Source organism: Alternaria postmessia (assembly GCF_024291825.1).
Source record: "Alternaria postmessia strain BMP 2775 chromosome Unknown scaffold_2, whole genome shotgun sequence".
Lineage (NCBI taxonomy): Eukaryota > Fungi > Ascomycota > Dothideomycetes > Pleosporales > Pleosporaceae > Alternaria > Alternaria postmessia.
The window spans coordinates 540,268-563,607 of record NW_026260075.1 but is presented as its reverse complement, the minus strand read 5'-3'; the positions used below and the strand labels follow the sequence as shown (position 1 = coordinate 563,607).

Here is a 23,340-nt window from a genome sequence, read left to right as displayed (position 1 = left end):
CATTCACCGCTTGTTGTATATACCGCATCGTCGGCCAGCCTTCAACGTCTATCTCCAGTGATGCATAAAAAGAAAAAAAGAACAATAAAAAGGCTCCGATGCGATTGGCAACTTGACGCGAATGCACCGGATGAATAGTCGGAGCTACGCCAATCACATTGCGTCTAGGCATAATTCCAGCGCAATTTCCTGACCTTGGCCAATCACAAGCAATCTACCATAATCCTCCCTAGTCTTCTGATTACGTCCAAAAGTATCACATCTGAGTGAGATCCAATAACGCTTTGATAGTTATACTCGGTGGGAAAAGGTCTCTTCTGGGTGATGTTGACATTAAAACATTAAACACTACCATCTCCATATTCGGGTGCCTTCTCCCAGACATATCCCCAACTACACGGGACTCTCCTGATCCTCCTCACAGCTTCCACTCGCCGTCCCACATCTCACATGCAAATCATCTGACGCACTACCAATCCAAACCCCATAGTCTCCATCCACAGCAGGAACAACCCAGTTCTGTGATACAACATCCCAAACACTGAGATCCTTACGTGTCACTCTCATGCTCAGCGTCTGACTAGCTCCAGCCTCCAACTCCCTCGTCTTTTCAAAATCCCGGAGTTGGATAACAGGTGTGTCAATAGTGACTTCACTCGGAAACTGGATGTAGAGTTGTGCGACGGCTTTACCCATCCGGTTACCTGTGTTGGTTACGCTGACGGTGATGTCGAATGCCGTGTCGAATAATGCGGGGTTTCCGCCTTGTGCGCCACCAGCTACAGGACCAACTTTCTGCTCGTTCGAGTAACCGGCTGGGTATGGATACTTGGTCGTCGAGTTGCCGATCTTAGCTGCAGCGTCGGCATCGTTCTTCTCGAGCCAGGAGTAGAGGTATCGCCAGATGCGGTTGAAGTTTTCTGGCCAGTATGCCTCTGAAGCTGGAGGAATGGCAGTGGAATAGGTGGGTGTTTCGCCTTTCGCGGGACGAGCTGGAGGCGTCGCTGTAAGCGGAGTCACTGGCGTAATGGTCGCGTTGGAAAAAGAGAACGTGGTGTAGCTGAGACCGTGACCAAAAGCATAGCGGGGTGTAATGTTGGCTTTGTGGAAGTGACGATAGTCAATGTACAGGCCCTCTGTAAAGGTATCCTGTGGCTGCCCAATCTGATATCCGACGAGACTCAAAGATTCTGGGTAGTCATCCTCGGAGTTTGGTAGAGTGTACGGTAAATGACCGGATGGAGAGATGTCCCCGAAGAGGACTTGCATTAGCGAGTCTCCGGCTTCTTGACCAGGCAGGTGAGCGAACAGGACTGCTTTGACGGAAGGCAGGTCGTGCCATTGATCCATGAGGATTGGGCCAACGGTATGTACTACGACCACAACGTTGGAATATTTGGCAGCTACGTCCTTGATGAGTTTGTCACCGTTGTGCCACAAGTTGAGGTTCGAAGAGGTCCGGTCTCCGGGGTTGTTCTCTACGGTAATGTAGTTCTCACCAGAATCAGCGGTAACGAAGACAACTGCAGTGTCGTTCGGTGATGGATTCGAGTTTCCTGGAAAAGCATCCGTGTTGAAGAACTGGTAGTTGGCCCCGCGAGTCTTGAAGCCATCAATTGGGCTGTTCATATAAGGGTATCTCGCCGAGCCGGAGCCCCATCCCATTCCCAACGTGCCCTTGTTGCAGCCTTGGTCCGCACACGAGTTGATTCCATCAGGGTTCTTCTCAGCATCGGTGCCAAATATCTTCAGGGTGCCATTGAGAGACAGAGGCAACAATCCATCCTGGTTCTTCAAGAGCGTGATGGCATCGCGAGCTACTTCACGAGCGACCTCTGCATGATTGGCCTGAACATCCACGAACTCGTTGACAACACCTTGGGGTGAGATGAGAGCGCCAGGGTAGAGAGGGCCTTCGGCATTTTGAGTGTTAGTATCGAAGTTTGGTCGTGGGTACCCCTGGTCCTGGCCCATCTTGAAGTAGGCAGCAAGAATTCGTGTCACTGCATCATTCAAGCGGTCCAACGGCAGAGACCCGTTGAGAACTGAACGTGTCTGCTCGTACATCCAGTAAGAGTTTCCGAAAAGAGGAATGGTGTGGATGTCGCCAGGCATCGACATGTCCAAACCCGCGAGAGCTGAAGGAACGCCGGAGATTTGAGCCAACCAGTCAGACATGACAAAGCCTTGGAAGCCAAGCTCGTCCTTCAGGATGCCGTTGATCAAGTAGCTGTTCTGTGAGCATGCGCTTCCATTAACAGCGTTGTAAGCGATCATCACCGAACCAACCCCGGAACGTACGCCTTTTCAAAGTCAGCCAACGGTACGTATTCCAAGTCATTGTAGAAGGCAAGGCCCGACTTACCCTCAGCGAACGGCCAAAGATAGAGCTCATGAAGAGTGCGATCGTCCAGATTGGAAGAGATACCAGGTTTGACCAGGTTGTACATGCGGTACTCTTCCTGTTCGTTCGCAATCAGATGCTTGATTGTGGCTATGACACCAGTGCTCTGAATGCCTTCAATGGAAAGAGCTCCGCCAAACGCCTGAAGAACAGGATCTGAACCAAAACCTTCCCAGTTTCTACCGCCACGTGGTTTGCGACCTAGGGGTCCGACTGAAGGTCCGAGGTGTACGTTGACTCCCTTGCCACGGAACTCTTCACCGATCGCAACTCCACGGCGGTAAAGAAGATCCTTGTCCCATGTGGCTCCAACGGTAATTCCGGCAGGAAATGCAGTATTATGGTCCGTGTTCCTTACACCTAGAGGCCCATCTTGCAAGCACAGTTGAGGGATGCCGACTCTCAATGCGCTGCCTGTATTTCCCACGCATCTTCCCATGAAGATTCCACTGCCGGCTGTGAGATTGGTCTTCTCAGCAAGCGTCATATTTGAGACAAGCAAAGAAGCTTTTCGGTAGCTCTCAGTCCAGTCGGATGTCCATCCTCCATGCGGAGCTAGGTAGAGTCAGTATTGCTGAATCTAGCATTAAAAGGATTGGTTGATATCGCTGCTGATGACATACACGGATAGTAGGGTGCCGCAACATATCCAGCTGGAACAGCATCGCGTTGCTGGATAGCCGCACCCGCGACGATTGTCGAAAAACCTAGAGCAAGAAAGGAAACCATGATGAAAGAGTGACTTTAGGTAAGCAAACGAGCGTCAAGCAGGACGGTAGCCTGAGACCAACTTGGAAAGGGAACCATGGTCCTTTGTATATAGGCCCTTGCAGAAGCAATATTCAACCCCGCAACACCAAGCCGGTGTGAATATCGCACTTTTACCAGAGCTAAGCTCGCGCTAGCCATGGTGTTGTATGGTGATGGACACACGGTGGGTGACGCGGACGACGGAAACAGGTATAAGACCGAGCAGCATTGTCGTGGATCAAGGCTCAATGCTGGGGTCAAGGATTTAGACCGGCTAATGATCAAGATGCTTGTTAAGCGGGCGACATGGGCTTGCTGTTGCGCAACCACCAGGAACCAGATCACATGCGAACAGCGAACGTATGTTCGTTGCTCAAAGCGTATTGAACTGCAATGTTCGGTACATGCTGGGAAGGTACTTAAGTACCAGGACGAACATCGTCACGAGATCAACTGCTTGTTTGGTATCGAGTCAACTTTCGAGTGATGCTTAGTTGATCTTCCTTTGAAATACTAGGCTCAGGACTGGGGTAAGAAGTCGTTGTATTGCCAAGTTGGCTGTTTCCTTCGAGTTGCGAGTGCAGTTGTACAAAAGCAGATATGGTCAAGCGTAAATTGCGATAGCAGCTTTCAATGCGCCATCTGCGGCCAAGAGAGTCACATGTCGCGTCGAAGCCCATAACGGTAACTGTATATATTTATTTTCAAGCCACGTCAATGCTCCTAGCACATGTCAAGATGCCCGTTGGCTCGGGCGGTCGATGAAGGACTTGCGGGGTGAATGTGAAGATGGCAAGGAGAAGAGCGATGATGGACAGGGGCAGAGTGACCTCGGCTGCACTAGCGTTTCCCCTTTCTGCTTCCGGAGCACCCATCAAGCAGCAACTCCGTCAACACCATCGCGTCAATGGACCTGTGATCTCATATTCAATCACATCGGCTTTATGCATATCTATATCCCCTGAGATGGCGTATTGGATGTGATCTTAGCATACACCAACCGGGCTGCTGGCTCAACTCGAATCTTGATCGTCGAGCCAGGACGGTCCTTGCCAGCTGAGTATGTGAAGAAGGCAACTGGAAGCGGTATTCGAAAGGCTAGTGAGCAGTAAACACACTTGCTTGACACATTGCTTTCGTAAGCAGTATCCTCCAATCCACCAGGTGCCGCTCAAGCGCCCGTGAAGCAGCAGAGCGAAATTACGCTCCATAACCCTCAAGCTCGCGGAGTGCATTCAATCGTCCGTCCACGAATAGCATGGCTTTGTAGCGAGTTGCCGGGTTCCGTGAGTGATTCTAGGTTAGTTACTTCCGTGCAAGACCGGAGTAGATCCGACACGCGTAGCGATTTGGATATCGAGCGCGTGTGCGTGTCACGATATGTGAATTCAGTCCATCTTAGACGGTACGTTGGAGAGAATTCGCGCTTTTGCAAAGAGCGAGTGGTAGAAGGTCAAAGATTAGGGCATGGGTTTCTTTCCACAAATTGGCGAGCTACCTAGTTATTCAAGCACACTCGCCGCCAGCACTGAGCGGTTACTATTTTCGAGATGTCTCATCTAGCTACGATCCAGAGCCTGGGGATTCTTTTTCTCGAACATACGATACGGAACGCTCAGTCCGCGGTTGGATGGAGAATTGCAAAATGTGACGATGTCGGTATGAAGGAGGCTTGGTGCATGCCGTTATCGATTTTTGTGAATTCGGATGCCGAGGTTGGGGCTGAGGGACGAGGCTGTGTGAACGACCATCTACGCCCAAGCATCAGACGAACGCTTCTCTTGTGCGACGTGACGGTTTGTCGAATCGAGAAAATTCTTCGGTGTCGCACGATCAGACTACAGCTTCTTGTCATCTACCGCTCGGCTATGCCCATACTTAGAATGTGTGGGTAATGAAGCGCGGAAACCTCTTGCATATTCCTGTCTCTGCTATTGCTCCGGGGCGCGTCAGTTCCGTTCCGACCGCAAGCGGTGCAGTCTAGCGCTTTCGAAACACTGCTACAGCTTGTCAGGCATCGATCTTCAACGTTCGCCAGAGGCACAGTAATGGCCGGCAGCAGTTCGCGGGCGCTTCTCATGGGAGCCTTGGACAGAACGTGCTTTCGGTTCTTCCCGCGGTCCCGCTGTGATCTGTGATCTTGTTTGCTGAAACGACCCACAACCCACACTCGCCCATCCAGTGACCGCGCCTATCGTGAGCGCCTCGCGGGCTATCGGCCGGCCGCATGTTCTTTTTCTGTGTATGGGTCTGCTATTATGAAGCCATCCAGGGTTTCTTTGAACCTCCAGAGCCCATAGCGCGGGCTTCTTTGGAACGGCTTGCTGACCTTCCCCTCCACGTTTCCGCACCTGCATCCATCTGCAGGTTCCCGAGCTCAGCCCTACTTAGTATTGATGACTACGTCCTACAGGTATCCGGCCTGGTGAGGCACCCCTTGCCCTTGTGTCGCTTGCCAAGGTCTTTATTTGGGCCATATGCGCTCGTCGAATCAGCGCCAGATTAGCCGCCCTTCCCCTCCATCGCTGCCCCTCCACCACTCAGCAGCAGTATTATTCTTAGACACAGCCGCATTAGGGAGTACAGCAGATATTCTCAAACAGGCGCTTTCGCTACAGTCTACTCTCCCTTGTTCGAGGGACGAACCGCTCACGTTTTGTACTTCGACCATTCACAGGCCCAAATTTGGCCTGCCCTGGTCCCTTATGATGGCGCTTGGAGCCACGACCCAGTGAACAGCCTCCTCTTCGCCTAGTCGCACATCCCATTCTCGGTAGATACAGATCGATCCGGCGATTACAGAAACATGTCCAGGTTTCAAAACAATTCTCCGAGAGGCCTACTGGTCTTTGTTGTCGATGGAGGCTCAGTGTGCGGCTCATTGTATAAAGACGTTCGCCATACCCCTTGATTTAGGCCTCAGACAACACAAACCCAAAGGTACGAACAGCAGCTCTTTCGTTTTCACTCTCGAGGATATCTCCTACCTTTCGTTCCTCATACGTCACTGTCGTTCTCCTGCGCCAGCTCTACCTTAATCATAATATCCTCCTCGGTCGCTTCCATTACTCTCATCTTCATCCTCCCCCCGTCTTTCTATATCTCCGTTCCAGTCATAACTTTCTTGTCTCGATAGTCTTTTCTTTCAATTGGTCAACATGCCTAAGATTGAAAAGGGTCCGGCGCACCGCCTTTCTGTATCGACCGCATCAGCCGCAGGCGGAACTCGGAGCTCCTCCTGGTCAGCTAAAGATGACGAAACACTTATCCAGGCCAGGGCACAGGGCCTCAACTGGAACCAAATTGGACCGAAACACTTCCCTTCCAAGACCCCCAATGCTTGTCGCAAACGGCACGAACGGTTGATGGAGAGGCAGAATGCAGAGCAATGGGACGGCGTGAAGCTGGACGTGCTAGCACAAGCCTATATGGAAGTGCGACGGGACATGTGGAGTATGCTAGCTGCCCGGGTTGGAGAGAAGTGGCAACTGGTAGAGACAAAGGTACGTCATCTGCGATCATAAGTAATACTGAAACAGCTGATATTAACTTCACTTAGTGTATGGAGAAGGGGCTAAAGAATCTTACTCAGGCCTATAGGTCAGCGCAGAAGAAGCTCGAGAATGGTACCTACCACGACCATGAAGATAGTGGAGTAGGCGTTTCTGACCTCGAAGAAGAACAAGAGGATCATCATGTGGACTTGCACACCCTGTCCACAATCCCCGATACTCATTACTCCGCATACCCAAGCTACCCTATGCAGCGTCAACAACGAGTACCGAGCATCCAGTCCATGCTGCAACCGATGCAACAGCACCAACAGCATCCCATGCAACAATCGATGCAGCAGCCAATGCAACAATCAATGCAACCATCGATGCAGCAAAACATGCAGCCGCCGATGCAGCAGACCATGCCGCAGCAGATGCAATACTCTCCGCATTCGCATCATCTTCCGCACCAGCAATGAACGCTCAGTGCCATTGCCAGCAAACTTGGCCTTTCTTCAACATCTCTTATCCGTCTTACATCTCCTTGTCACGATCCTTACGAACTTTCATCTTGCGCCTAAGACGGCAAGCGGTTTCTTTCTGTACCAATACCCCATCGGAAACACTCCGATATTAGAGTTTACCCCCTCTGGTAGCTCTCTTCGCCAAACATTACCTCAACGACAGACGCCAACTACTCACATTGGTAGTTTTCTTATACCCCTTGAGCATTCGACATTCGCATGGAGGACTGTAATCAGGACGGAAAACCAGGACACTCGCTTCCACCTGTACCGGCGACACGACGGAGGCTTAATTGGCGTTTTTTTTCTTCAACTTTTCAGTACATGCTTTTCATGGCAGCACGTGAGCATTGGGACAAAACTCCCTCGTAGATTGTGCAGCCATACATTTCTTGTCAATGTTAATTATTTCGTTCTACTGTCTATTATGCATGCTTAATAGTGGTGAAGCTGTCATTAACTATAGGGAGCTGCTCAGATCCTTCGATGTACATGTATGGAGACTATACCTTCCAACGCGACTTTCTAAGTAATCTGCAGCGATGTCTATCTGACAAGCACAAGAATCCATATGCGTCGACTTCCTAAGCCGTAGGTAGTCCGGTCACGTTCTGTGTTGCAACAACAGCATAGCCCCCAATACGCACACAGCCTCACCTATATTCTACCTGACCCCGCAATCCCCAAGCATAAGCATCAAAGAAAACCGATACAATCGTGCATCATGTTGCAGCCCCCAAATAGACATCTTCCTGCAGCGGCAAGATAGCTACCCGTCCGCTTCACCACGCGACGAAGCATGCGGCTCACCTAAGGCTCTGACACGCGATGACACGCGAGTCTGCCGTCGATCTCGGGGAACGATGGTCCCGCGCTAAAAGCGTATCATGACATAACCACCAATTCGGGTGTGCGCGCCAGACACTTGGCCCCCAATTTCTCACAATGCGCGAAACCACAATGTTTGAACGTGTGCGATTGAGCGATGCCCCGAGCCCCTCTCCTTCGCGTTCCCTACACCGATCCCCTTCCGGCGCCTAGGATCATTCCCGCGAGCGCGACGACGGCCAGCGGTGCTATTAGTGCTTTGGTCGACTTTCTGTCGCCTTCGTTATCCAAGTCTACTACACCTTCGAGGGCTCTTCAGTCGAGACTCTCCAGCCGGCTCGACCGTGGAGAGAATGTTGGCAACACGCTGCTGCTTACTGGTGCTGGCATCTCGGTAGCTTCTGGCTTGGCCGACTACAGAGGCACAAATGGCACGTATACGCTGAATAAGACGTATCGACCGGTGTATTTTCACGAATTCTGCGACAGCCATGAGGCGAGGAAGAGATACTGGGCGAGAAGTTTCCTAGGCTGGACGAATCTAGAGAAAGCGAAACCGAACAAGGCGCATGAGGCTTGTGGAGAGTTGGGACGAATGGGTGTGGTTGGGAGTGTAATTACCCAGAGTAAGTTTGACCTGGCAAACCTCACCTATTATACGTGAGGGGAACTTGGTGTCGAGATGCAATACTCGAGATGCAATACTAATGGACCCGTTAGATGTAGATTCCTTCCATCCAAAGGCGCACCCGCAGCTTCCTACCATCGAGCTACACGGCTACCTGCGTAACCTCGTCTGCCTGACCTGTCGCAACGAATACTCGCGCCGTTCATTTCAAGACCAACTCTCTACTTTGAACCCCTCATGGGCTGCCTTCCTCGCCGAAATGATCGAGTCTGGCGCTCTAGATACTGAGAACCCTGACGAGCGTCGGAAGAAAGGGCTCAAGTCGAATCCAGATGGTGACGTCGATGTTCCGGATGCTCCATATACCACGTTCAGATACCCACCATGTCCAACTTGCTTGGAGAAGCCACCAAAGCGTGCAGATGGAGGCACAGTCCGCGTAAAAGTTGACAAAGATGGCGCATGGGATCCCGCGAGCGAAGGTGGGGTGCTCAAGCCAGCTGTCATTATGTTCGGCGAGTCTATACCCGCCGCCACCAAAGTCGCCGCCGAGGAGGCTGTCGATGCCGCCGGTAGGATACTAGTCATTGGCAGTAGTCTTGCGACATACTCTGCGTGGAGGCTAGTCAAGAAGGCAAAGGAGATGCAAATGCCGATTGGAATATTGAACATGGGCGGTGTCCGAGGCGAAGAAACCTTCTTTGGAGACGTTGAAGACACGAATACCGGCCGGGAAGCAGCCCGCTTAAGTGAGAACGCCGAGAAGGTATTACCGCAAGTAGTGAGGATATTACAGGAGATGAAGGGAAGCAGGTAGTAGGCGAACTATCAAGTCACAAGTGCAAAGTGCGTCTGGCAATATGCAGATGTTATTGAACATGGTGACGAAATTGCCGTCGAGGCAGTGGTTGTGCTAGCTAAACAATGCACAGCATTCTAGGTAAACTCTCAATCCAACTCCAGCTTCGCGTAAATGTGATATCATATGGAGAAGCAAATCATCCACCCAACGCGCCTATGCTGGGAATGAAAGAACAAATGAAACTCCAGTCAAATCAGGACCTTTAAGCACCCCTTTCCCTGTCTCTTCTCTCACCCTCCTCCTCGCCGTCAGCATCCTCGACAACCATCCTAAATCCCTCCTCTTGCTCCAACTTCTTCATCCCCTCAGCCACTACGGCTTGCCCCTTCGCCCTCGCCTCCAGCAGAATCCCCAAATCCCTTCCAGGAACTGCCCTCAATTCATCACTGCAGCCGCGGCAGATACGCAACTGACACCAAGTACACGCCCACTTCCTGTCTTTGTCGTTTTCATGGCATACCATGCAGCCCATGGGCTGAAAGATGTTGTTGGACCAGATGTTGTGGCGATGTCCAGTGTAGCAGGAGAGTTGCGAGGGCGTTATACGTGGGATGTAAGAGACGGGTAAGGGGATCGGGTGGCGGGTCAAAGGTGTGAAGGGAGGGGGTGATGCTGGTGTCGTGGTTTCGGTGGGAGCGTTGTCGACGGGAGATGTTGGGACGGAAGGACCAGGGAAGGGAGAGAGGTTTAGATCTTGTAGGTCGGAGGATGTTGGGCGGGATGGAGCGCTCGTGGGTCGGACGCCTGGGGATGGCTCGGGAAGGTCGAGAGATATTGTTCGGACGGGTATTTGGGTCTCGGCTGGAATTGTGGTGGTTTGGGGTGCTGATGGTTGTTCTTGTTCCACTGGCTTTTGCTGGGGCTCAACAGCGGTAACAGCAGCAGCAGGCTCGTAACTGAATGGTCTCCTCTCACTTGGAGGTGGTAATGGTGAGACCGGAGAGATCTCACCATCCTTCTTGGCTAAGACTGGCTTCAGCGTCGGAGAAGGTGTCATCTCGGGCGTAATCGTATGTACATCTTTCGTGGGAATTGGAGGAGCCGGCCTCATTGCCTACACAGTCTCGGTCAGCGATCAACGTGCTATGATTGGAAATGGATCCAAGTACCCTTGATTTTGCGACATTGTCACACAGTACGACTATCGTACAAGTACTGGAGAAGGAAAAGGGAGGCGAATATATACCTTCAAAACGTTGAAACCTGTGCTGCTTTTACCGCGGGCGTGGAGAGGCGAGGCCGGGGCTTTGACACGAGGGTTCGACGGGAGGCCTGTGAAAACTTTCTTGGGAGGCGCGGGGACTTTGGCATCTTCTTGTTCCTCATCTGGCGTTGGCGGAAGTTGCGTTTCCATGTTACGCGGCTGCTCCTCTACCATGCTTGCTTGACTATCGACACTGGCCTTCCGGGGCATAGCATCTGATCGTTGACTGTCTACGCTAAGGTCTCTGGGTGCAGATGTAGGAGGCATCGGAGCGCCCTTCCTTCCTCGTGGTCCGTTAGTCAATTCAGCCAAGCTCTTGAACTTCTTGAGTCCTTGGTCTGGAACTGCTTTGCGCTTGATGATCGGGGAGATAGTTTCGTTAGACACTTCTGTCGGGTCTCTGTTCCCGTCTTGGGAAAGAAGTGAGTCGTTCCTCGAAAGATCTGTTGCTGGCAGTGAAGAGCCGTTTCTTGTATCAAACTGCTTGATTGACTTCCGCCTTTCCGACTTGGCTGGTGGTGGAGGTGGAAGATCCTTCTCCTCTGCCCCTGAGGAAGGGAGAGACTCAGATCGTGCCGGAAATACTGGGGTAGGGGGGACTGTTGCTGTTGATCCGTTGCTGATGGTGAGCTTCAGAGATGCTGGTTTAGATTCACGAGACAGGCTACGTGATTGAATTCTTCTTCTTGGTGGAGATCCTGGAACTGGACTTGCTGGAAAGACAGGAGCGTCTTGATCATCTGTGGTCTGTTAGCAAATTTCGCTCAAAAACCGATGAAATTAAGTCAAGTCGTGGTAAGTGGCACGCCGGATACTCGTAACCACTCATTCAATGTACACAAACAGGGGCCATCTTTTACATTCAAATCCAAGAAGTTCTTGCTTACCTCTCAGTTGAAATTTTGCTTGCATCCTCAGCGCAGCTGGTAGCGGTTTGCGCGCAATGCTATCTGATCGCGGCGGGGGTGGAGGAAGTTCCTTATCCGCAGGCACAGGTGAATACGCTGATGGAGATGCGTCGCCTCGGCCAAAGGAGTTGCCATAATCGTTGAGTAGCGCGCTGACAATGTCTTGTCTGGAGGCAGGAGCAGATAACAGGCCCCGTTGAGCCATGACGTCGGTCATCGTGAAGTTCAAATATGAAATGTCGTTTTTCAATGTGAGCGTGGACTGCGATCAAAGGATGGCACCAAAGGAGTGGATAGTGCTCGAAAAGTTGCTTTGGTAGTGAGTGTGTGTAAAGAGCGTGGTGGCAATGAAGAGAGTGACTATGCCGTGAAGCAAGACGAAAAGACAGGTCCCAGCCCGATTATAGACTCTCTTAACGAGCACAAGTCATGAAGGAAGGAATGAGAGTGGAAGGGACGCGCATAGCAAACCCTCGCGGCGAAGCTGGACGTCTCAGGTACAAGAATGAGCATGGGACACGGCTGACAGAAGAGTGGTCGGGCCTTTCAAACGCATGAAGTGTTTGACATATGGGCCAGGAAGAGGCTGGCCTGTCACAGCTGACGACCAACGACTGCGCGGATTATCCATGCAAGGGTTAAGGCGTTGGAGATGACAGGATGGTCCCGAGCTCCACCGGGGAGCGGGATTCTTTCGATTGTTCTGCGGAATTGGTCCACGGCCATATTGAACGACCCGGCAATTTCTCCATCAGCCGGTCTTGAGACGATCACGATAAAGTTCAGAATACAAAGCGAGCCCACGTTCTTGACGTCGCACAAACGGCCCGACCACGGGAAGCTGAAGCACAACGTTGATGCGTGACGTGCCAGGCGACCGCTTTCTGCCAAATCACGGCACCCCACAAGTGTGACCCGCACGTGATCAGCTTCCGCGTTTCAGGCTACCGGAATAGCTCTTTCGGAGGAGATCGAGAAGATATGCCGAGGAGCTGGTCAGACCCACAGTTGCACATGCGCTGACGTGTGACGTTCGCAGATCCACATATCATCGTCGTCCGCCTTTACATGGAGCTTCCATGTGCATCGCATACCTAGGTACTGTGGTGCAATCTCGTTTTCGGAAACAAATGCTTCGGTCAGAAACGAAATGACGATGATGTAGACAGGGTGTCTGCAAATCATTGGCGGGAGCGGACCTAAGTGCGCGATCGTGACGGATAGATTGTGTAGCATTGGCGTCGAAGTTTCCCGGGTCCGTGGGCTGTGCCATGGCCCTTCATATTGTACAAACGGACGGATGGCCAATCACTAAGCAAGCCCTGAATACTGGTGTTCGTGAAACAATGTTCAAGATTGCTTTTCGTGTAGCTGACTTTTGATCTTTCGATCATAGCCTGTTATTGATCTGAATAAGACGCCTCACTCGAGACAAACTTTGTACATCTACACATCGCCTTGTATTTCGACAAAGGCCTATCGCGATGACGGCCAATTCTGTGGGTCAGAAGATCCATGGGTATCCCCTCCAGCTCTGCAACTGTCAATCATGACAAAAAGTGAATCCTCCCGTGCGCCGTCGCTAATGAACAGTCGATCCTAAGCATCGACAGGGACTAAGGTAAAGTATTTACAAGAATAGTAGGTAAAGGGTATCGCTCCATCACTGGAAGAAATAAAGTACAAACATTAGGATCAAGGTTATCGTAGGTGTAATTGTGACGCTCGTAGTCGGTGCAGCAGCTTTGAGAGGGGCGGCTGTGACATTAACGAAGGTCGAGCCGCATGCTATCGAGATCTGCTGAGCGGCTGAGGTGTAGGTTTTCGAAAGAGGTTGCGTAGCGTTGTTGCCGTAATAAGAAAAGACGCTCATTGCTTGTTGTAGGCACGAGTTGCAAGTTGGCCGTGATCCACCGGGAAGTTCTTGTCCAATGGGTAGGTAATATGGGTATGAGTCTCCTGGTGACGACGTGTTGCTGACGGCATTTGCGAAACAATAGTTTCCCTGGTCATCGTGCAAACAACTTGCCTGATACGATGGCTGGTATGCGACGAGGCCGTTGTAAGCCTGCAGTACCAAGGGATTGTCGCTTTCATAGTCAGATTTGCATGCCGTCTCTGACAGTAGTTCTATCGCAAAATTGTCCAGGATCGGTTTGCATTGCGCTGCGTCTACTTCGCAGGTCGCATCGAGGGTTTGTGTAATACGGAGCGTAGATTTCGAGGCATCGAAAAAGCCGCTTGATGTCTGCAGCCTGTCAGTCGAGACTTTCTTTGAGTCTCTCGTTGAACATACCTGTATCAGTAAGGAAAATGGGTGGCAGTTGTTGAATTCCGTACTTGAACGCAGGCGATTGAGGAAGTTTGCGCATGAGTTGGTAAAATTATTTGAGAATCCTGTATCGAATGCCTTGGGAACTTCGAATTTGGAGCTATCGGCGGTATTAGAGTCGGTATTGATGGCTCGTTCCGATAGTGGAGCAGAGGGTGTTTGCGTGACATCGTCGTCGCGTTTTAGAGGAGGCATCAACAGCGAGGCGGATGGCGGCGGGCTGAGGTCCAGGTACAATGCCGATCCTGTCCAAGCAAGGTCGTCTTCCACGAGCAGGGCCGGTCGATCACCATGTGTTTCCGTTGCGGATACGGGGGCAGCCTGGGAACTGCAAGATAGAAATACGACGAGCAGCAGAAGCAACGCGCGAAATTGGAAGCCGATGCGTGGTGACACTCGCAGATATAAGGGGACTCCGCAGCAGCCGTTTTCGTGTTGCCTCTTCCGCGTTGGCAGGGGATTATGGTGCGACAGGATCGCTACCGACTCGCGTACGAAACATTGTGAACCCATATCCAATAAAGGATGCTATAGCCGTTGATGATGCTATTATTAAACGCAGAATCTCCTCAGAATCCTGAGGCCCATGACCGAACTTTGGTGATGGCCAGGTGGTTTACGGTCGTTGTCGATGACCACTTTGTCCAACTCTCAGGTACGGATGGTACCTTGCAGCGGTTCAGCAAGTGTCCGAGGGCTTTTTGCGGGCCGCCAGGGGTAGGGGAACGGTCGTAACTGTGAAAAGGCAAAGAGTGACAACCAGTTGGAGGGACTTGCTTATCAATGTCGATCGCAACCCGAAAGATGGTTTGAACAGCCTTTCGTCGATTTATTTAGCAGCCTCCAGAACATGTCAATGCATGGGAACGGCCGGCCCTTATGATGATTGCCATGGAAGCTGCGAATCCTTCAAGCCACCAGCTCATTCCTGGCCTGCTAATAAAGCCACGACGGGCCCCCCGTGCAAGCAAGACTCGTTTCTTCGGCTGACGACTTACAAGCGATTCGGGTAATAGAAGCTTTCGACCAAATCACGGTCTGTAGGTCTAACGGTTCTGATAGGTCAGTTATGCGTTGGTCTGTTCAATGCAATAAAAGTTAACCAGATCGAGCGACGTTCTGGCCAGAAAAACGGGGCACCATTCTGTCTAGGCGGCGCGGTCCCTGACGCCTTCGCCAAAGATTGCCCCTTGCGCGGCAATAAGGCTCGTTCTGTGCAGCTGCTGTGCCGGCAGGTAGCCGCTACAAGGCGTTGCGAGGGGCAGCGTTACAATGGTAACTTTGTAACGATCACTAGAAGTTGCGCTGCTTCCCAAACGCCTGGGAGATGATGTAGATATCGCTTTTGTCTCGCTGAACGTCGACGTTGGATGAAAGACGTGTTGTGGTGTTGGGAATGTAGCCCCCAAGCCCCGGGAACAATCCCGCCATCGCGGCGGTCACCCAACACTCTACACAGTATCGCCAAGCCAATAAGCCACTGCGAGCCACGCCCCTATCGGCTCCGTTCTTCTAGGTCTCTCGTGTCCTTGTCAGCTATAGACCGTGAATCGACGCTCACATTGGATTACACACCTCTTCGACGGTCTCATCGCGAACGTTGGCGCGCGCGTGACTTATATTCTGCTCGACCAACTCAGCTCCAGCCAACACGTCAAGCCAGACATACTTCCTGTTCTGCGACTTGAAAGGCAGCTGTGGATATCAAGAAAAGGACGTGCGCCTTCTTCTCTCTCAACATCTTCCCGCTGTCGCCTCTTGTGGTGTTGCCAAAATTGCTCAATACCATCTTGTCAGCATACCAACACTAATGGCGATGTTGGCCATCCGCTGCGCGCGTATATGCTATCGAAAACAATCTGTATGCGCCCTCTGGGCGACTCTGCGCCCCTTTCTACCTACCTGATGCGGAGATTTTCTCCGCATGAAGCTACTTTGGAAGCTCCATCTTCCACAAAGGTCAACGGTGACTGCCCAACTGCAGCATTAGTGCTCACGTTCCGGCTCTCCACACCATCAAGGCGTGTGCATCCATCAACGTGCCGTTCATCAACACGAAGACATCTCGGCCAATGCGCATCTAGACTTGACTTTCCGGTCTACTACATGCGTGGCCATCGCAGTCGTTATTAGAGATCTTGCCAAAATCCTGGAATTCACATCGACAGGCTGCACTCTCAGATGACCCCATGTTCATGTCATTGAGCCTAAATTACCTCGTTCATAACAAGCCTGGCATATACTGATCTCCCGGCATCCGCAGGCTACGGGCGGGATAGAGGATTGTAAGGGCAGGGTCTGGGCTTATAGAGATGAGGAGAATGATGCTTCAGCTTGGAAGAGCTTCCAAGAATTGCTAGTATTACTACGTAGAATTGTCAGCAGGGAGGCTCTACTAAGCTAAACTAGGGTACAGTACTGCCAGCAATGCGTTTTGTATATAGGAAGCTGCCCTTGGGTACACTTTTCGCTCGGACCGAAACTTGTAGCGATCTCTAAAACTTTTAACAGGAGTAATGTGTTAGCGTGATATTTGGGCTTTACGATAAGCACATATCTCGAGAGGTAGGCTCTAGGCAATCACTGCTCTCTCAGACGCTTGGCACCTGTATAACTTGGCGGTTGAAAAAAGAAGTTGCTTGTCAGACGTGTACTTCAGAACTCCACCATACAGTGACTTAATTTAGGAACGTTTTAAATCTCGGCCACGGCTATCCCCACATAGTTTAAATTGTGGCGCGCCAGACATCGGTATGTGACTCTGACAAGTTTGTTTGTATATGCGAACCTTGATAGCACACAGTGTAAGATAGACAGATCAGAAAATGTATCATGAGAAGCGATGTAGATGTGTTCTCGATCGGGACCAAAAGAGGTTCGAGCGCCATGGAGCAGATATCTTACGTAGCAAATAGAAAAATCTGTTTGCACCAAAGAACTCAATATGCTAATATCGATGCCTGTAAAGGTGGAGAAGTACCATCTTCGCAACTACCACACTGACCACATTAAGTATCCAGTTTCACGAGAGCATCAATATTAGCTGGAAAATTCCAGACTTTGGCTCCGATAGATAACGGTTTGACTATTAAGGAGATGCACCCCAAGCTCGATTCTACACTCCATACCTGGGGCCTGCGTAGGTTTCAGATCTATTCATCCGAGTATGTGCGCCACCTTAACACCGGGCACTTTACGAGATTGGCAATCTCGAATTCGATAGGATTTGACTTACAAGAGCTAGAAATGAGTCTGCAAGTATGGTGAAGACATAAGAAGGGAAAGCGGGATCAGCATCTTGTTCAGGGTAAAAGTTGACGGAGCTGGACTTGGAAAAACAAAGACTGGGAAAGATTTAGCATTGTACCTCAATACCTGTCATAAATAAAAGCCTAGTTCTGGTTGATGGTTCTCCGTATAGGTCTCAAATCAATGCAATAGGATTGGTTCGTACATCAAGTATACAGGTTGTAGTTGCAGCTGAGATCGTTGACCTACGACATCAGTAGGAACATTACTTAGACGGTCAGACTGAAGACGCCAAGTGTACACCCAGACCGATAGTTTTGGAACTCGAGAACTAATCGCCAGTATTTACGTGAGGCATTGCAGCGAAGAACATTATCAACTGCCATAGGTTGTCCGAGATGATCGCGAGGAATATCGATGAGCCGAGGTACTGAGAAGAAGGCGCGCTAATTGGCCTGACGAGCACGTACCGCAGGATTACTGTCTTCGAGCGGTTGAAATCGTCGTCTTTGGCTATCTTAGCGCGGCGTACGGATGTGATCTGTTGGGTGTGTTGAAGATGGACAAACTGGGGTGGTTCATGTAGATGGTAGGTACTGCCACAGGAAAAGACTTTCGCTGGCACGGACACCACTCTCGCTCCGCATCCGCATCCGCATCCTTGTGGTCGCGACGTCGAACAACCAGCACCCATGTTGCCAGCGGCCCGATAAACCAACGGGAAGCACCGATTCGCTTGCTACTAAGGCCGTAGATAGAGATACGCTGACGAGTCTCATGCAACGATGATGATTGTCCCCTCTTTTGGTGGGGTTTAGGCGGTCCGTCAGCACAGTGAACTTCATCTTCGACCGTGCCACTACTTGTGATACATCATCCATATTCTCTCTGCTAAGACACGCTACCACGAACATGGCGAGTCGATCGATCGTATGTGAATACTCGAACTCAGACCTGCGTAGCCCTGGGGCAGTCAACAGCTGATGACTGACGCGTAACACAGTTGCTTATAGCGCTTGCTATCCTCGCGCCATACGTATACGACCGCTACCTTGCGTTGTCGACGATATTTGGAAACAGACCTGGGAAATTCGAGGACGTCAACAACTTCAAGAGCCATGAGGTCAAGTTCCGCGATCAGCTCCGCAACTGTGAGGATGTGCTCTTCGAAGAGGGCATGGGCATTGCGTTCCTGAGTTGCAACCCTGGAAGAGATCAGTGGAATACCGTGATGGTGCGAAGCTTCCAATAAAATTTGCTCACAGAAGCGAAGTTATGTTTGTATTTCACAACCTAACATCTACAGGGCACATTCGCTCCAGCTCTAAGCAAACGAGGCGATGAAGACAACCCACATATCTGGATCTACGATTATTCAACGCCAAACACTCCTGAATCTGAAGTTCTCAAGCCGCTGGTTCTGACTGATTACAATAATGCAGCAGACTTCCAACCCTTGGGCATCGAGTTCGACGCCGCGACATCAACACTTTACGTCATTAACCATTCCCGGAATTCCGGAAACATCATCGAAGTATTTCAGGTCTCTGTCCAAGACGCAGTAGCGAAATATGTGCAAACATTGAAGCATCCACTGATCTATACACCCAACTCCATCCATTCTTTGGGAGACGGAAAACTACTAGTAACCAACGACCACTACATCGGGTCCCTCATCTCTCCGCTCATTTCGCAGGTCGAGACGTTTGCTGGAATTCCTGGGGGTAGTGTCGTATATACCGACATCCACAACCCCTCGCACACAAAGACGTTGGTCCGTGTACCTTTCGCCAACGGTATTGCTATGCTCAACTCGACGACCGTAGCTGTTGCCTCATCAGCGAAAATGGGAGTGAACTTCTACACTTTCAGTCCTGACACGATCAAGTTACATTTCCGAAAGTTCATTCGCGCTCCATCGAGCGTCGATAACCTTTCTGTCGACGCTTCTGGCAAGCTTCTTATGGCCGGCCATCCCTTTGCGCCAGGACTTATGAAAGTAAGCAAAGCTAGGGCGAAGTGCAATATTCAGGGATCAGAAGATGAGAAGCAGGCTTGCGAATGTACGGCGGCTAGCTTTGTGGCTGAGTGGAGCGAAACTGGAGGACTGAAAACGTTGTATAAGAACAACGGACAGGAGTTCTGCAGCAGTAGTACTTTTGCTCGGGATGTGGGAAGAGGTGTGGGTATCATCACAGGGTTGTACGATAGAGGCATCTTGGTGTCAAAGGACGATCCAACCACTGTGCAGTGAGGCTCAGAGATGGCTACATGTAGTAGATCTGTTGATGCGACGTGAAAATCTATCTAAGAAGTTACTGTATAGGCAACGAATAAACAAACCGACGTTGAAAGCTCTGATATAATGCTCATCCAACCCAGTGTGCTTTTGTCGCTCACTGCAGCTCCCTGAGCATTCTGTTCACATTCTTCTTCTTGTTTGGCTTCTTGTCCTCTGTCTTGTGCGCTATCCCAGTAGTTTCATCCTCTCTAGTAGTCTCATATTTCCTCTTGTGGTTGACTTTCAGCTTTACCACTAAACTCAGCCGCTTGCAGCTCTCGTCTTGCTCGCTAGTCCATGGAACATACGTCCATCGCCTCGCCGGACCCTGCTGATTTAGGGAATTACTAACAGCGTCATACCCCGAATCACCCCCATTCTCCGTTTTGCCGTCGGAAAGCGTCCACTTGATATGATGCTTGGGCATCTCATCTTTGCGCTCTATTGTTAGCGCACCATCAGAATGCACAACGACAACTTGGACATCCTCTGGAAATTCCGCGTCATGATCGGTAGAACGGAACTTGGACGGTAGATGGGTTGTGTGTGTTGAAGGGTCAAGGATGTAGTGCCCACAACCTCTAGGTTGTGGTTCCGGATAAAGTGGATACGACGGCGGAGCTACACTCTGTCAGTGTTGTGCTTTCGTACCGCCTGATCGCGATCATATTACCACAAAGCGCTCCCTTTTCAGTACGCGGTAGTCCCAGGCGCATGAGGCCAACCTGATCTTCTGACAAGAAGTCTAGTGGCACTCCATACAACTCGCAATATCGATCCCAATGGTCCCAGGTTTCGATGTAGATCGGTGGTCGATCACCTTGTTGCCTCATGCGTCGAGTGTAGTAATCTTTGCTTTGCGGTACACTACTCGGAAGCTTCTCGGTCACTACATCTGGCGGATTGTGAAGTGTCCAGAACGAGTCGTTGAAGGGAACTTGTTTGAACCACGACGGGCGCCAATGCAGTGTCGAGTTGTCGTTCAAGCTTGTAAGAACCAGTAGATCTTGCTGATGACGTTTGAGTAACAAATCGGCCTCTACTTCATCTTGTGTAGGATTCTTGGATGCCTGGCATCCCGATGTCTTAGGTGTTGGGGTCAGTGATACAGATGGTAAGCTAGTGGGAGTTGCGAGACCGTCTGTGGCAGTGGTAGGCGAGTATCTCAACGCTTGTGTTTCCGGGGTGTCGGGACCCGAATGTGGTGGTGTGTCGCGATTCTGCATGTTCGCAAAATTCCTACCCAACATCGAGATATGAGACTGTCGTACCAAGACTGTCGGGTTCTTGACGCGAATTAATAGCCGGATTGTGAGTAGTGTCGGTGAGTGGTGAGTTCCCTAGTGCGCATACACCTCCATTGCTGTTTGTTTAGATCTAAGCGTCACAACCACGGGCACTCGCATGTTGTAATCACCCGACAAAGAATTGAACAGTCGACAAACATTTTTATACTGATTGGCTCTCATGCTATGGTTAAACTATCTATAGCTTCAAAGCACCATGAGTGGTAAGTCTCACCGACTCAAACCCTGCACAGCCTTCCATTTTGGGTTTGAACACCCTGCTCTCCATCTTTAACTACCCATCGCTCACTTCCAACAGCAGTGGTCGCGTAGAAAACATCAGTAGGGTCCCATTTCCTCTTTATCTGACTCAACTTCGGGTAGTAACCTCCATAGAACGACTCTTGCCAGTCGGGCTCTTCGACGCTGGCTTCGTTGAGATATGTGCCACCACCCTCGGACACTGGTGAGATATCGCGCCAGGGCTGGAGGATGTTTTCCTGTAGATCTTTGTTCGCGAGTTTGAGTGCCTCAGGTGTGGAGTGATCCATCGACTTGTTCGATGAGGTAACCATGAACATGCCGCATTCGCGCCATGCTGGGCTAATGGCGTTGTTGGTATTTGCGTACTTAACAGGAGTCTTGTGGTAGCCAAGGAGATGTTTACCAGCAGAGACATGTTCCTTGATCAGTGCATAAGTCTCATTGAACTTTTCCTGGAAGTTGCGTCGAGGGACGATGCGATTCGCCGGAAGCGAGTTATCCAGACCGATAGGGAAGCTGTTAGAGCCCCAAGCTGCCTGGTAAGCGGAGTAGAAGTTGGTGTGTGCTACGCTTGTATGAGGTTTCGTAAGCGTGATGTTGTTCGCGTCTAGGTAATCGAAAAATGGCTTTACAACCTTGTCGTATGATTCCGCAGTATGGTTTGCTGCGAAAAGGTACGCCATGCTGAGGAATGGTTGAGGTTGGTTGCCCATAATGAAGAAGCTGTATATGCCTGACTCTGCCCAGTCGAGGAAGACTTCATAGAACTTCTTAGTACCCTTCCAGAAGTCTTCAAGGCTATTGTTCGAAGCATCGAGATACCAGCCTGCAGTAACGACGTTTATCTTGGGGTGCACGCGAACGATGACCGATACGACGACGGCGAAAGTACCGCCACCGCCACCTCGAAGCGCCCAGAACAAGTCAGGGTTCGAAGCTTCGGATACAGTGATGAAGCGACCATTAGCTGTTACAACCTGAAATGCGACAACATGGTCGGCTGACATCCCGTAAACACCGGCAAGAGGATTTTGCCCACCACCAGTGATCATACCACCAGCCCACCCAACGCTCTGGTGTATGTCAGTCATCTTGATCAGGCATGATATCCTCAGCATTACTTACCCATGAAACGGCACCGAGAACAGTAACATCGTATTTGTCTGCAGCTTCATAGATTTGCCTAACGGTAACTCCAGCAGCAACCTTGAAAGCCGGTCCAGAATAGCCCGGACCTTTGTAGTTGGGGAGATAGTCGATTTGGTCCATGTTGTGCATCCATAAACTCAATGCTCCGGCACCAGTGGACTTTCCCAGATAGCAATGACCAGTGTTCTTGATGACTAGACGAAGGTTGGTCGCTCTTGCGAAATTGATGGCAAGCTGAATCTGCGCCACGTTGGTGACTTTGATTGCGTACTCAGGATATCCGCCCAGTGTGCACGATTTGCCGTCAGTGTCATTCTTAGGCATACATGTCCTACCCTGAAAGATGGGCCACATATCTAGACAGACAGTGTTACTAGACGGCTTATTTAAGCTTTGTAGAAGGGAATCACTCACTTGATGTAGGATCTGCATGATGGAATAGCGGATCCGTGAATTTGTTGGCAACTTCCGTACACTTTGCACCGTCTTTCTTTCCCCATTTCGAATCGTAGCATGAGGCAGCAATAGGCTTAGTTGGGATGAGTGCCCCGCCTAAAAGGACGTTGAAAATGTCCCAGACAATTTCCTTGGGCCACGCCAAGTCTCCAGGAAACGTCTTGCAAGATGCTGAAGCTGCGCGTCGTACACGCGCATCACTAGCAGCGGTGCTGTCGTCGAACGCGAAGTATTCCGCATACTCGGAAACACCCTGCTCGGTTACGAGCCGCTCAACGACGGCATCCGTCAACTGTAGGGTCTCTGCTTCTTGAAGAGGTGCGCCTGCTACTGGAGTGGCTGGGACGAAAGCAGCTGCAGGTTCGACATCAGGGATTGAGGAGGATTGGCCAAGGACAGCCCCCGGAGAAATAATCAAGAAGAAGCACGTGGCTAGCCGCTGCATGGGTGCCATAGTGAGGCCAAGACGTGGAGAAGAAGACGAGGCAGATAAAAAGCACCAACGGAGCTTCGTCTTTTTATCTCATCCCTTTAGCCGTCCGGTAAGCATACTTTTGAGGATCTCTCACACGCTTCATGTGCATGATTCATGTGCAAGCGTTCTAGATGTTGCCACGGACTGCGATTAGCCATTGAGTGTCGAGTGGGGGATTAGTAGCGAAGGGATGTAGATGGTCTTACGCAAGGGACTGCATACAGCAGCCGGGCCTGATGGATCCGT

The 23,340-nt window shown here is 50.8% G+C and overlaps 8 protein-coding genes across 8 annotated transcripts; 3 read left to right on the top strand and 5 right to left on the bottom strand.

Annotated features, from left to right (window-relative positions):
• Positions 1 to 393: 393 nt before the first annotated feature.
• Positions 394 to 2,891, bottom strand: J4E82_000622 (uncharacterized protein; the record flags this gene model as incomplete). Its single annotated transcript, XM_051726943.1, has 2 exons — positions 394 to 2,230; positions 2,302 to 2,891. 2 exons carry the CDS (start codon positions 2,889 to 2,891, stop codon positions 394 to 396), a joined length of 2,427 nt encoding a protein of 808 aa, XP_051593368.1.
• A 3,421-nt stretch (positions 2,892 to 6,312) lies between these two features.
• On the top strand, positions 6,313 to 7,127 carry J4E82_000621 (uncharacterized protein; the record flags this gene model as incomplete). The annotated part of the gene is made up of 2 exons (XM_051726942.1): positions 6,313 to 6,657; positions 6,714 to 7,127. 2 exons carry the CDS (start codon positions 6,313 to 6,315, stop codon positions 7,125 to 7,127), a joined length of 759 nt encoding a protein of 252 aa, XP_051593367.1.
• Positions 7,128 to 8,157: 1,030 nt separating this feature from the next.
• J4E82_000620 (uncharacterized protein) lies at positions 8,158 to 9,445 on the top strand (the record flags this gene model as incomplete). The annotated part of the gene is made up of 2 exons (XM_051726941.1): positions 8,158 to 8,626; positions 8,721 to 9,445. 2 exons carry the CDS (start codon positions 8,158 to 8,160, stop codon positions 9,443 to 9,445), a joined length of 1,194 nt encoding a protein of 397 aa, XP_051593366.1.
• A 247-nt stretch (positions 9,446 to 9,692) lies between these two features.
• Positions 9,693 to 11,807, bottom strand: J4E82_000619 (uncharacterized protein; the record flags this gene model as incomplete). The annotated part of the gene is made up of 3 exons (XM_051726940.1): positions 9,693 to 10,544; positions 10,677 to 11,434; positions 11,582 to 11,807. 3 exons carry the CDS (start codon positions 11,805 to 11,807, stop codon positions 9,693 to 9,695), a joined length of 1,836 nt encoding a protein of 611 aa, XP_051593365.1.
• Positions 11,808 to 13,265: 1,458 nt separating this feature from the next.
• Positions 13,266 to 14,129, bottom strand: J4E82_000618 (uncharacterized protein; the record flags this gene model as incomplete). The annotated part of the gene is made up of 2 exons (XM_051726939.1): positions 13,266 to 13,850; positions 13,899 to 14,129. 2 exons carry the CDS (start codon positions 14,127 to 14,129, stop codon positions 13,266 to 13,268), a joined length of 816 nt encoding a protein of 271 aa, XP_051593364.1.
• Positions 14,130 to 18,095: 3,966 nt separating this feature from the next.
• On the top strand, positions 18,096 to 19,437 carry J4E82_000617 (uncharacterized protein; the record flags this gene model as incomplete). Its single annotated transcript, XM_051726938.1, has 3 exons — positions 18,096 to 18,113; positions 18,187 to 18,417; positions 18,490 to 19,437. The coding sequence occupies 3 exons, from the start codon at positions 18,096 to 18,098 to the stop codon at positions 19,435 to 19,437; spliced, it is 1,197 nt and encodes a 398-aa protein (XP_051593363.1).
• A 142-nt stretch (positions 19,438 to 19,579) lies between these two features.
• On the bottom strand, positions 19,580 to 20,825 carry J4E82_000616 (uncharacterized protein; the record flags this gene model as incomplete). Its single annotated transcript, XM_051726937.1, has 3 exons — positions 19,580 to 20,045; positions 20,116 to 20,684; positions 20,820 to 20,825. 3 exons carry the CDS (start codon positions 20,823 to 20,825, stop codon positions 19,580 to 19,582), a joined length of 1,041 nt encoding a protein of 346 aa, XP_051593362.1.
• A 164-nt stretch (positions 20,826 to 20,989) lies between these two features.
• Positions 20,990 to 23,073, bottom strand: J4E82_000615 (uncharacterized protein; the record flags this gene model as incomplete). Its single annotated transcript, XM_051726936.1, has 3 exons — positions 20,990 to 22,087; positions 22,140 to 22,519; positions 22,578 to 23,073. 3 exons carry the CDS (start codon positions 23,071 to 23,073, stop codon positions 20,990 to 20,992), a joined length of 1,974 nt encoding a protein of 657 aa, XP_051593361.1.
• Positions 23,074 to 23,340: the final 267 nt, after the last annotated feature.